Source organism: Ictidomys tridecemlineatus, chromosome 3, assembly GCF_052094955.1.
Source record: "Ictidomys tridecemlineatus isolate mIctTri1 chromosome 3, mIctTri1.hap1, whole genome shotgun sequence".
Taxonomy (NCBI): Eukaryota; Metazoa; Chordata; class Mammalia; order Rodentia; family Sciuridae; genus Ictidomys; species Ictidomys tridecemlineatus.
Genome location: NC_135479.1, coordinates 75,737,599 through 75,750,691, shown reverse-complemented (window position 1 = coordinate 75,750,691; position 13,093 = coordinate 75,737,599). Strand labels below are relative to the sequence as shown.

Below are 13,093 nucleotides of genomic sequence, written 5' to 3'. Positions count from 1 at the left end.
GGCCAACTATGAAAATGACCACATGCATACTCTACATCTAAGATTCTTACGTGGCACTAAAAGGCAGGAAACATAGATACCAGGAAAATGGGTTTCCTTGGTGATTTAGAAAAGAACTACCAATTGTAACTTAAAACGGCCGGACATTTGGTTAGGTAAAAATGGTAGACACCCTTGTTAGCAGACTAGAAATTTAAACTCATACTTATAATCAAGAGGAATCCTTATTTCTTAGAGAGAGAGAGAGAGAGAGAGAGAGAGACAGACAGACAGACAGACAGACAGGGCCAAGCCCAGAGTGAGGCACCAGCCTTTGAGTTCCTTTCCTATCCAGATGCAGACCCAGCCCTACCATCCCCAGAGCATCCACATGAAGCCTTACTGGAGGGGGGCTTTCTTCCTTCTTCACAGTGGGAGGCAGGGGCTTCTTAAAGACGTCCTCTGGAGGGGCCTTCCCCTCACTGGCATTTTCCTGAAACTGACCAAACTTTGAGGTAATTTTTGTACCCCTCAGTACTGGTGATTGAACCCAGAGCCTGCAGCATACAAGGTAAGCTAGCTCTACTATTGAGCTACATTCCCATTCTCTGAAGTAACTCTTACATGAAGAGTTAAGAGTCAACCCTGTTGAAATGTTGCTATCATGATTTTGAAATATAAAGTCTTTTAAAATATAACATTTAAAGGCGGGGGTATGGTTCAGTGGTAGAATGTGTTCCTAGCATGTGTGAGGCTTTGAGTTTATTTCCCTGCACCAAAAACAAACAAAAAAACAATATAACAGGGCTGTAGCTCAGTGGCAGAGCCTTTTGCCTAGCATGTGTGAGGCACTGGGTTTAATCCTTAGCACCATATGAAAAAAAAAAATAAATAAACAAACGAAATAAAGGCATGCTATTCATCTACAACTACAAAAATTAATATATTAAAAATATAACATTTACATATATTATATGATTACTACATGTCAGGCACTACATGTATACCATTATCTTCTTTACCTTTTACTACAACCTTTCTAGGTAGGCATAGTCTTATTTAACAAATGACTGGGAATACAATTATAAAGATTAAGGGGCAGAAAAAGAATCCAAACATTAAGCTAATAAGACTCTGAAGTTTAAATTCTTAGATAAACAAGTATACATACATACTTTCTTCTCTTTTTCTGTTTCACTAAATGACTAGCAGTATTAGAAGAAAGAGAAAAAGGTAAAAGTTATGAATTGCACCACAATAAAATTCACCTATTTTCACTAATATGTAACTGGTACAAGGGTAAATCAATATGTTTCAGAAAATAATTTGATTTTATATTGCTTGTGAAAATATGTATCATCTTTGATTCTGAAAATTTATTCTAAGGAAGTAATTTAAAAGGAAAAACATGGGGCTGGGGAAATAGCTCAGTTGGTAGAGTGCTTGCCTTGCATGCACAAGGCCCTGGGTTCAATTCCCAACACCATTTTTAAAAAAAGGGAAAAATAGGGGTTAGGGCTGTATCTCAGGGGTAGAGTACTTGCCTAGCACATCGGAGGCACTGGGTTTGATTCCCAGCACCACATAAAACTAAATAACAAACAAAATAAAGATATTATGTCCATCTACAACTAAAAAAATATATTTTTTTAAAAAAAGGGAAAATGCTAAATGCTGCATATTATAATAGATTTGAAAGTGACAACGAAGACTTCTGAAGAAAATGACGGAATAGTTTATTGTGAATTTTAAGCATAGAAGCACTGAAAATAAAGGATTATGATATAAACATGAAAAATACTTTTGATAAAACAGAAAGTTAATAAAGAACACAGAATGGTATCTCCTGCTACAACTATTCCTAGAGGAAAATGTATATCCGGAGTTAAGCACTAAAAAAGGCAAGCAGAAAGGTGAAAATTTGTGTAGATGAGGTATTGGGATTTGAATTGAATCATTTTGTTCTACCGTCCAAATTTCTCATTTGTAAAAAGGAGAGTGTTACTATGGGGCTATAAGACACATGAAAAGGAGGGACTGCCTTGAGTTGTTTTTTTTTTCCTTCTTTCAGTACTGGGGATTGAACTCAGGGCTTTGCACATGCTAGGCAAGCACTCTATCACAAAGCTATATCCCCAGCCCTTTTAAATTTTTTTTCTCCCTGAGGCAGAGTAGTCTCATTAAGTTGCCCAGGCTATCCTCTAACTTTAGATCCTCCTGTCTCAGCAGTCTTCAGAGTTGCTAGGATTATGTATGCTACTGTGTCCAGTTTTTTCAGTAACTTTATACCTCAAACCTAGATCACTGTTCATAAATCCTACATTTAGATCTGTAATCATGTGGTAAAAGCAAACACACAAGTCCTCTTACCCTTGTCACTCCTCTGTCTTTTTTCTCCTTGCTATCTTTTTTAGGCATTTCCTTTTTGCTATTTGACTTCCCTTGACTGGTGGGTTTCTTTTCCTTTATCTCTTCTTCCTCAGGTGACCCAGGGTCCTGGGGCACATAGACTTCTTGCTGTAAATATAGTGGGAAAGAGATAAATCTAAAGAATATTTTACTTTCCTTCAATTCTAGGTCTAAGGAGCATAGTTCCCCTCTATGAAAAAGAATTGCTCTTAGTCACAAGCCTAAGAGTCTACATCAATCCATTCCAGAGGCCAGGGCACACACCACCACTCATCCACTTTTTCCAAGAGCAGCCCTGATCTTACCTGTAATGCCACAAGGCACTGATTTTTCCATATAGGTAAGAGTTCAGTTTCCATTGATTTAAACTTTTCCACTTTTCATGCAATGAGCATCCAGAGAATCCAGAAAATAAATTCCTCAAAATGACAAATTATGGGTGCTTCATTCAAAAGGATCATTGGCAGAATAAACAAAGCCCAAAACTCACCTGGGTGTTGGGGTCATAGTAAGTTCCTGCCAAGGGATCATAATAGTAGCCAGTAGCAGAATCATATATGTAGCAGTCAGATGATGCTACAAGAAATAAAATCAGAGCCAAAGTTAGTCATTAGCCAATGAAACCCCTACTGAGCAATCCACCAAGAATAACCTAAAAATTAAGGTGGCCAACCCAAACAGGTACAGAATCTTTAGATGGCACTCTCTCTAGATGAGTTCCCCCAATCACTAGCCTTTCTTGCTAACTTTGTGATCATATAGATTTTAAGCAATGAGTAGCAAGTTGAGCAAAAAGAATGAAATAAGTAAAACAAAAACTACTTACACTGCTGTCCTTGTCGATTTGTATCTGAAGACCAGTCTGAATTTCTGCCACCTCCCCTCCTATCTCGGAAATATTTTTTACCCTATCACAGAAAGTGAAATTAAAATTATGGAACTATCTAAGAACCATACACCTTAACAGTAACCCACTGCATAAAATCATCCTTTCAATCACCTGAGTTTTTTTTTTTTTTTAAATGGCATTGAGGCTTGAACTCAGGGGTGCTCTAACACTGAGCTATAACTGCAGTTCTTTTTATTTTTTTATTTTGAGACAGGATCTTGCTAAGTCACCCAGGACTGGTGTCTCAGTTGAGATCCTCCTTTCTTAGGCTTCTGGGTTGGGGATCCTAAGTGTGCATCAATGTGCCTGGCTCATCACCTGAAGATTTTAACAGAGTACTCCCATATTAAAGCCTACCTGATAGTAATGCATGTGGTCAGAATGGTCCCCAGAGTCATTTCTGCAACAAATAACACAACATGTCAAAGGCTGCTATCAAAAGGCACCTGAGGAATGCCTAATACTGCAGATTCACTAAGAAACTCTTTTTCCCTTTTTTGAAGGGAAAGGAAACAACCCAGAGAGCTATCAGCTAAAGTAAAATAGTGACTGAGGGTGACAGAGCAAGATCTGCCCCATCTCTGGTAAGTCTGTCTCTTGATATGGCCATTTCCCGGCAACCACTCCTATGTCAAAATGAGTGAAAGACTAAAAAGGAATTAGATTTCCCAGGTCTATGTGGATATATGATCAAGGTCAGAGGACTGGGATATCAGGATAGCATTTACTTAGGATTCCAAATGACAAAGATATATGAACATTTTTTTCTGCACATCCAAGACTATACCATCATTTGGGACCCAAAGATATCATGTAGTCAAAAGCAAAAGGCCTCAAGTATCTAGTAATATTACTTAAGAATGAAAATGATTTTAAAGTCAGAAAAAGGCAGGCTTCAGAAAAAGTAAATGTATAAGTACATATTGAAGCAACCCACAGTGGGAAGGCACTACGCCTTCTCTCCAGCCAGGAAGAGGAGTTTCTTCCCAGAAACTGAAGGGGGTGGGGATGGGGGCAGTATATTCTTTTTCTAACCTTATTTACATATATAACTGAATGACCGATGTGATTCTACAACATGTACAATCAGAAAAATAAGAAATTATACCCTATTTATGCATTCTACTGTCATGTATAACTAATCAACTAATTAAAACAAAAAACCCTCATTGTCCTGACTGAACTGGAAGGAGGGGCAGGGCAGGGGGGGCAGCCCCCCCCCCTGCTGCAATGAGGCCAGTGGCAGGCATAAACTGTCAGGAGGGGGCAGTATCTTAACCCCTCTGCCATACCTTCGTTTTCCAGTGGCCAAGTTTACAGCTACCATCTTCCCATCAATGCTAAACGGTGGATCAAGATTCTGTAAGATCTTCACTACACGAAGAGCTTCCTAGGGAAACAAAGACACATGTGAACCCAAAGAAAGGAAAGACTATGTCCCTGGAAAGAGACCTGAATATGGATTTTCCTTCTCTGAAGAGAAATTTACTAAATTTTTATATTCTAGTCATAATTTTAACATAAAGCACACTGACAAAACCAGGCAACTCTCAATGAAGAACTAGAATAGCAATCAGAGTAGATATCAGTTTCTGATTTAATAAGTTCCTGAGTTAATAAGTTCTGATTTAATAACAGATCCAGGTTACATCAGATCCAGGTTACAAAGTCCCTTGTGATTTTTGAGCATTAAATCTGAGAAACAGCAAAGACTTTTACTACTATCTTCACACTATCTCCATAGGAAAAAAAAATTCAAGCCACGAGCTCTCTCTCTCTCTTTTTAAATAATTATTTTTTTTTGGCATAGATGGACACAACATAATGCCTTTATTTTTATGTGGTGCTGAGGATCAAACCTGGGTCCCGCCCTTGCTAGGTGGGCACTCCACCGCTGAGCCACAATCCCAGCCCATCTCTTTTTTGTTTTGGTACTGGAGATTGAACTCAGGGACACTTGACCATTGAGCCGCATCCCCAGCCCCATTTTGTATTTTATTTAGAGACAGGGTTTCACTGAATTGCTTAGCACCTCAATTTTTCTGGGGCTGGTTTTGAACTTGCAGTTTTCCTGCCTCAGCCTCCCACCTCAACCTCTGAAGCCATTCAGATTATAGATGTGCGCCACTGTGCCCAGCAAGCCACTAGATCTGATAAATACTTTGAGTAGAAAATGTCCTATTATCATTAAGTATAAAACTATTTGTAACTGGACAAAACAATTCTACAAAAAAAAAAAAAAAAGAAAAGAAAGAAAGAAATTTCTTTTTTTAATCACTAAAATCTTAAAGGGTCCAGAAGAATCAAAATTCAAATTATTCACAAGTGAATAGGTTGGAAACTAAACATGCCACAAGGAAGAAACTGACTAAGAAAACCAAAAAGTTCTAACTTTTGAGGTCAGTCACCTCACTTCAATGAACACTAAACTTAAAGGAGCAAATTCTTAAGACAGGTTATGATAAGAAAATTAAAATGATATAGAACTCCCTTCTTTAGGATTTTTTTTAGCCATCCATCTCTAGACCATTTCAAGGTAAGGGAAACTCACCGCGTGGGAGTCGAGGTCTATAAAGCCATAGGTGTGGCCCATGGGGCCAGTTCTGTTCTTGATGATACGGACATTGGCAGTAGTGAGGTGGACATAGGGCTCCAGCACTTCCACTATCACCTCAGGTGGAGTGGAACGATAGATGCGCTTCAGCATTATTGCTGAATAAATCACACACAAATGGGAGGGAAGCAAAGAGGGAAGCAAAGAAAGAGAATAATGAAAATCTTAAGTCCCAAGTCCCAAGAGCATGATGGTCATTTTTTACTGCATATGGTACCTTATTTTAGCAAGGATGGTTCTATAAAGAAATGATAAACAAATACTTACTACATTTCTTCATCAATACTTGGAAATCTAAAATCATGCTTTGCTGCATCTGTACAGCAATTTGCTAATTTGGAGGATGTAGATTTCTTCACCTAGTATAGTAAGGCTAACAGAAAACAATGCCTCTGTAATCAGGTTGTACACAGTTCTACTAAGGTTTGAGGAAACAGCTGGCTTCTATCTACAATGATGGGCCGCCTATATGCAGCTGTGATTGTCACCATCTGTTACACTTTCTGACAAGGTACTTACTTTTGCTTTCTCCATCTTGTCGAGTCTCTCCACACCACGGCTCCTTCTCTCGGTCTCTTCGGAAAGTGAATCCTTCCCTTCGAGAATGTGGCAGGTATCTTTCAGTTTCTCTCTTTTGATGTCCCATACGTGATTCTTGTCCTTCTTCTTGCTTCCTAGATTCAGGTTCCTTATCAGCTGGCCTTGGGGACTGGTTGGGTTGTTTCTCTAATGATGCTGGTATGGATGTTTTCTGAGGCTGAGGGTAGGTTATTAATTCTTGCTTGGTCTCTGTCAGAAGAACAAGATCACAAGTTTGAGCCAAGCTTGGGCAACGTATTAGCAAGATCCTGTCTCAAATAGAATTTCTTTTTTTTTCTTTTTGGTACTGGGGATTGAACTCAGGATCTGAACTCACAATCCTCCTGCCTTAGTCTCCTGAGCCATTGACTTGCAAAATAGAATTTAAAAAAAGGCTGAGATATAGCTCATTGATAAAGGACTTGTCCTGCATAGTGAGGTCTTGGGTTCAATCCCTATACCATAAACAAATAAAAACCACTTAGGAAGTCTCTCTTAAGGAAAAACCACAACTCTGACCAATCTGAAGTGACCTAACAAGCTAAAAATCTCAGTTGTTTATTTCATTTTCCACATATTGATCTGGTCTCTAAAGGATGCAGAGCTATTCCCCACAAACGCCTTGGAGATACAGTAAACTATAACCTCAGAACAGGTCCTTCAAAAGGCTACTGGATCCCATCACTGAACTGGATTTTCTGGGGTCTACCTTAGGGATAATATCAGAAACAGGCATATAATAGTCATGAATATAGGAAATCTTTGACAATTTTCTTGAAAAGTGTCTACCTAAAGGTTCTCTGAAAAAAGTTTTAAGTGCTCATATACTATATATGTGTACTGAATTATCATACTTTATCTCATACATATGTATAATTACTATATGGCAATAAAAATTAATTTTAAAAAAGGGTAATTGAGGGGCTGGGGTTGTGGCTCAGCAGTAGAGCACTTGCCTAGCACGTGTAAGGCCTTGGGTTCGATCCTCAGCACCACATAAAAATAAATAAATAAAATAAAGGTGTTGTGTCCAATTACAGTTTATAAAAAAGAATATATATATTATAATTTTTTAAAGATAATTGCTTGAGAAACTAGTAGATTTGATTGTTTGGAGACTGAAGCCCTTTTTAATCAATTAGTCTATCTATCTATCTATCTAACTCACAGTACCAAGGGCACTCTATCACTCTGCCTCTGAGCTATATTCCCAGCCATTTTCATCTTTTATTGTAAGAAAAGGTCTTGCTAAATTGCTTAGGCAGATTGAACTTTTGATCTACCTGCCTCAGTCTCCCAAGCTGCTGGGATTACAGGTGTGCATCACCTCACCCAGTAAAGCTGGTAGGTTTATTCCTCTGTGATAATAACATATTCCCCCAGTCACAAGTATTTTCTCATGTTTATATTTTGATTGTCGTTTACTGTTTTTCTGTTGATGATTCTAAAATGCTTACAAATAATGTGAATTAGAAAATAATATAGCGGGGCTGGGGATGTGGCTTAAGCGGTAGCGCGCTAGCCTGGCATGCATGCAGCCCAGGTTCGATCCTAAGCACCACGTACAAACAAAGATGTTGTGTCCGCCGAAAAACTAAAAAAATAATAAATTCTCTCTCTCTAAAAAAAAAAAAGAAAATAATATAGCAATTCATTCTTTTTTTTATTTGAGAGAGAGAATTTTAATATTTATTTTTAGTTTTCAGCAGACACAACATCTTTGTTTGTATGTGGTGCTGAGGATCAAACCCAAGCCGCACGCATGCCAGGCGAGCGCGCTACCGCTTGAGCCACATCCCCAGCCCGCAATTCATTCTTAATAACTTTCAAAGAAGTGTTTATGTGCGTGTGTATGTGTGTGTGTTGTCAAACAGCCACGTAGTTTTTGTTGTTGTTGCTGCTGCTGTTGTTGTTTTGCAGTGCTGAGGATTGAATCCAGGACCTTGTACATGCTATGCTATATACCCAACAGGGTCTCACTAAGTGGCCCACAGTAGCCTCAAACTTTCCTCAGCTTCCCAAGTAGTAGGATTACAAACATGTGCCACTGTATTCAACTCCGTATACACTTTTTTTCAAAACTAATATCCTTTAACTGTATTTTAAATTACAATACTACTGACTTTAGTCAGCTGCACACTTAGCCACTGTAGACCAAGAAGCCTACCAGCCCATCTATCTCCTCTGGCAGAACTCTGAAATTCAAGGTCATTTACCACAGGTCATGAAGTTGGATATTGAATTCCATTTTATAATTGGATATGGAGGTTCATGCCTGTAATCTCAGTTACTGAAAGTTGAGGCAAGAGGATCACAAGTTTAGCCTGGGTAACTTAGCAAGACCCTGTCTTGAAAGAAAGCAAAAAGGGCTAGAGGTATCTAGCTCAGTGGTGAGTACTTAGCTAGCATACCTGAGGTCCTGGGCTCATCCTCAGTAACAAAACACACTCACACACACACACACACACACACACACACACACACACACACACATATACACACACCACTTTACAGATCAACTTGTATTTGGAGATGCCAATTCTTTAAAGCCAAGAAAATATGAAATTTGCTTTCTTCAGTGCATAAGACAAAAACTACCATGTCTACTGCTCACCTTCCCTTGGGCACTTGCAGAATGTACATGAAAATCGATGCCCACCAGTGCTAGTTTTACACTGTAAGAAAAAAGAAAAGAATTCAACTGACCAAAAACATTTTTTAAAACTTTATAAATACCCAACACAGTAACACCTGCTGAAAATGAAAGAAATAAAGCATACCACTGAAGTCTAAAGAATCTGATATTGCCCCACTTATCAAAGTTGCTAGACAACATTTGAGGAGCTACTGTATGAAAGCTGCTTTCTAATAGAGCATCTAAACTTTGAAGCAGCCCATGATGTTTGCCCTGGACAGAGATTTTTATAGGAAATAAACTAAGGAAACAGGAATATTATATTGCTTAAAGTATACTACTATCCCAAAACCATGTCAATTTACCCTTGCACCCAAAACTTGGTTCTGGGCTGGTAATGAGTACCCTAATTCATATGTGGCAGGAATTGCAAAGGACACTGATAATGAGGAGCAAGAAAGGAAAAAGAAAGATATATAGGTAGTGCCTCTAGCAGTTATATAAAAGACATTAATGGAAAGGGTACATTTAGTAGTCCAGAACAAGGATAGACATTTGCTCTGTGAACATAACTATTCTTGTCTGAGCCTATGAACAAAAAGTCAAGCACAATGCCCAACCTCCAAACCCCTGATCTTTCACTATTGATCTTTAAGTGCTATGAGGGACAGAGCATTGGCTGGCAGGAACACTCTTGTGGTACATGTCTATTATTCCAGCTACTCAGGAGGCTGTAAAAGATGGATTGCAAGTTTGAGGTTAGCCTCTCAACAACTTAGCAAGACTCTCCTTCAGAAACTTAGGGAGAACTTGTCTCAAAAAATAAAAAGGGCTGGGGGTATAGCTCAGTGGTAAAGTGCCCTATGGTTCAATACCTAGTACTATAATAGATAAGCAAGTGAGCAAGTAAGCAAGAAGAAAACATGAAGAGGACACAATTCAAATAAGACCCTGTAGCACAGGAGTTTGCCAGATGAAAGACAGGTGAGAACAGCAGCAGCAGTGGATAATGTATACATGCTACGCACACATACTATGTACTAATTAGTGCTTAAATAGCTCATACCTACTTTACATTATCACTTATTGATTTCAACAACCTCATAAACCCCATAAAACAGGTACTATTCTCTCTCCATTTTATAGATGGGGTAACAGGCCTAGAAAGGTTAAATAACTTCAGTAAGGTCATTACAGCTGATTATTTCATTGTTTCCTTCCCATAAATGAATCATAAACATACTCTGATCCATTGTCAAGAAGAGTGTGGTGTCTCCCTATAGGGTAAGTGCACTTCCTTCTCCACTGTGTCTTGCTTTGGCCATTATAGTGTGAGTGAACATGACCTACATCAGATCTGGCAGAAGCTTTGGGACTCACTGCTTTTGTGAATAAACCTCTTACTTTTTCCCTCTGTTACGAGAACACAGTCTTACATTGGGAATATTCCTATGGCCTGGGTCTTAAGTTGAGAATTTATGTGGCACAGAAGTGAAGTGAATGAACCAATATGTAACATGGAAAAGAATGTTTGTTGTTTTTATTGTTTTAAATATATTTTATTTTAGTTGTATATGGACACAATACCTTTATCTTATTTGTTTATTTTCATGCGGTGCTGAGGATCAAACCCAGTGCCTCATGCATGCTAGGCAAGCACTCAACCACTGAGACATAACCCCAGCCCCCTGTTTGTTGTTTTTAACCACTGGAATTTGTGGGATGTTTGTTATAAAATGAAAATAGCTGCAGCCTGTAACACTTCAGCTGGTACATGGCACAGTCAGGATCCTAACTTTAGTAGATATAATTTAAATACTATAAAACCCATCTATTTAAATGTAAAATTCAGTGATTCTTGGTAAATGCATAATGCAATCATTATCATAAAATTTTAGAACATTTTCATCATCCCCAAAAGAAATCTAGGCGTCATTTCCCTTTCTTACCACTAGGCCTTATGAAACTATGCAATATCTGGTCATTTTTCTGGCACAATGTTTTTTGTTTTGTTTTTAGTACCAGGGATTGAGCTCAGGGTCACTTAACCACTGAGCCACATCCCCAGCCCTTTTTTGTTTTATTTTTATTTTTGGTACTAGGGATTGAACCCAGGGACACTTAACCACTGGGTTACACCCCTAACCCTATTTTGTATTTTATTTACAAGCAGGGTCTCGCGTGAGTTACTAAGTGCCTTGCTAAATTGAGAGGGCTGGCTTTGAACTTGCAATCCTCCTGCCTCAGCCTCTGGAGTCACTTGGATTACAGGCTTGTGCTACCGCACTCAGGTTTTTTGTTTTGAGACAGACTCGTTACATCCTAAGGTTGGTGAGGTTGGTCTCAAACTTGCAATTCTCCTGTCTCAAGCTCCCAAGCTGCTGAGATTACAAGCATGAGCCACTATACCTGGATGGCATAGTGTTTTTAAGGTTCATTTAGGTTATAACATGTATTAATACTTCATTCCCTTTTACTGTCAAATAACATTCTGTTTTGTGGATATCCAATTTTATTTGTCCATTCATCAGCTGATGGACATTTGAGCAGTTTCTACTTTTTGGCTATTATAAATAATACTATTAATGAACATTAAAAACAAAACAAAACAAACACTAGGGGGTGGGGGTGTGGATCAGTGGTATACTGTTCATCTAGTATGTATGAGGCCCTGGGTTTGATCCTTAGCACCACTGCCCCTCCCATCCCTGCAGGAGGGGGAAAAAAGAATAAACAACTTGGAGACTTAGATATATATATTGATAGTTGCACAACACTCTGAAGGTACTCAAAGGCATTGATTTTTCTTTTTTCTTAAAGTGGGGTCTTGCTATGTTATCCAGGCTGACCTTAAACTCCTGGGCTCAAGCGATCCTCCAACCTTAACTCCCAACCTAAGTATATATTTATTTAATTTACGTGGTTAAATGGTAAATTTTATGTTCTGTGGATTTACAATAAAAAAGTTGAATTTTTTAAAAAAAAGATACCTTAGGGCAGTATGTTTACAAAATTTAGTGCTTCAGCTAATGACAATCATAGCTATCCAAGTTGTATTTAGGTCAGACTATTGAAAAATGTCAAGTTTTTACTGAATTTTGTCAAGTTCTATACACTTTTAATGAATCATGGTTCAGAAACTTTTTAAACTTTTTACAATCATTTTATTTTTAAGCTAATCTGTAACAATGAAGTTAAAATTATATTTTAATGCTCACTGCAATCAAACTGAACCTCTAATAAGAGAATACCCCTAAAAATTTTAATATGCCATTCTAAAGAAATATGAAGCTTAATAGAGAAAAAAATGCCATGGTTAAGTTCTATATATCTGGAAACCTCAGAACACCTCAAAAAGATAGAGGTACCACAGAACCATCCCTCTTCAAAACTACTTTTCCAAACACCACTTCCCTATGTCTACCCTCAGGAAGAGTAAATGAGATGGGCTATAAGGGTACTGTTACTGCTTTCATAAATATCAGATATGCCCTTGGGAAAGTGTCTACAGGGCAGTCCAGCCACATTTAGCACCTGAAAAATAAGAATTATGGATAGTTTTCCCCCTGAACTCCATTCAGTTCAACTGAAGTGAAATGAGGGAGCAGAGTTTTCTCCTTGGCAATATATGCTAAGAGGCGGCATTCCTGGATATGAGAAGAGCTGCTATGTGGGCTGCTTCTTTCTAAAGAAAGTAATTCTTGGTACTTACTCGTTTGCAGTACCAAAATTCCGGGTTTGGTAAATACTCAAGGGTGACCTCTTTGTCATGGATCATTAGAGTTCCCTGTAAAGAAAAAGACAGAAGCTATTAACATCAATCCTCAGAGAAAAAGATAGAGACAGGAAGGCACAGAGAGACTTTCCAGTCCCCAAGATGAAACATTTTATAAAGAGTGTGTTTATTCATCAGCAAAAGGAGATAGCTGTTTTAAGCCACAGACTTGGGGCAGTATGGCAGAGGAAGTTAAGCTTAGGGAAGGGGAGT

The 13,093-nt window shown here is 38.3% G+C and overlaps 1 protein-coding gene across 4 annotated transcripts in view; it reads right to left on the bottom strand.

The window, feature by feature from the left end:
- The window catches only part of Rbm6 (RNA binding motif protein 6), a 100,266-nt gene that overhangs the window by 7,873 nt on the left and 79,300 nt on the right, over positions 1-13,093 (bottom strand). For 2 of the 4 annotated variants that reach the window (XM_021727491.3, XM_021727492.3), the window contains 11 exons: positions 12,818-12,892; positions 9,085-9,145; positions 6,411-6,680; positions 5,829-5,989; positions 4,570-4,667; positions 3,635-3,677; positions 3,215-3,296; positions 2,879-2,964; positions 2,350-2,496; positions 1,155-1,184; positions 383-478 (listed from right to left, as the gene is read on the bottom strand). In XM_021727491.3, the coding sequence (XP_021583166.1) occupies positions 383-478; positions 1,155-1,184; positions 2,350-2,496; positions 2,879-2,964; positions 3,215-3,296; positions 3,635-3,677; positions 4,570-4,667; positions 5,829-5,989; positions 6,411-6,680; positions 9,085-9,145; positions 12,818-12,892 (1,149 nt within the window). The remainder of the gene's footprint in view (positions 1-382; positions 479-1,154; positions 1,185-2,349; positions 2,497-2,878; positions 2,965-3,214; positions 3,297-3,634; positions 3,678-4,569; positions 4,668-5,828; positions 5,990-6,410; positions 6,681-9,084; positions 9,146-12,817; positions 12,893-13,093) is intronic. The other 2 variants (XM_078043211.1, XM_078043212.1) reach the window with 2 other exon arrangements.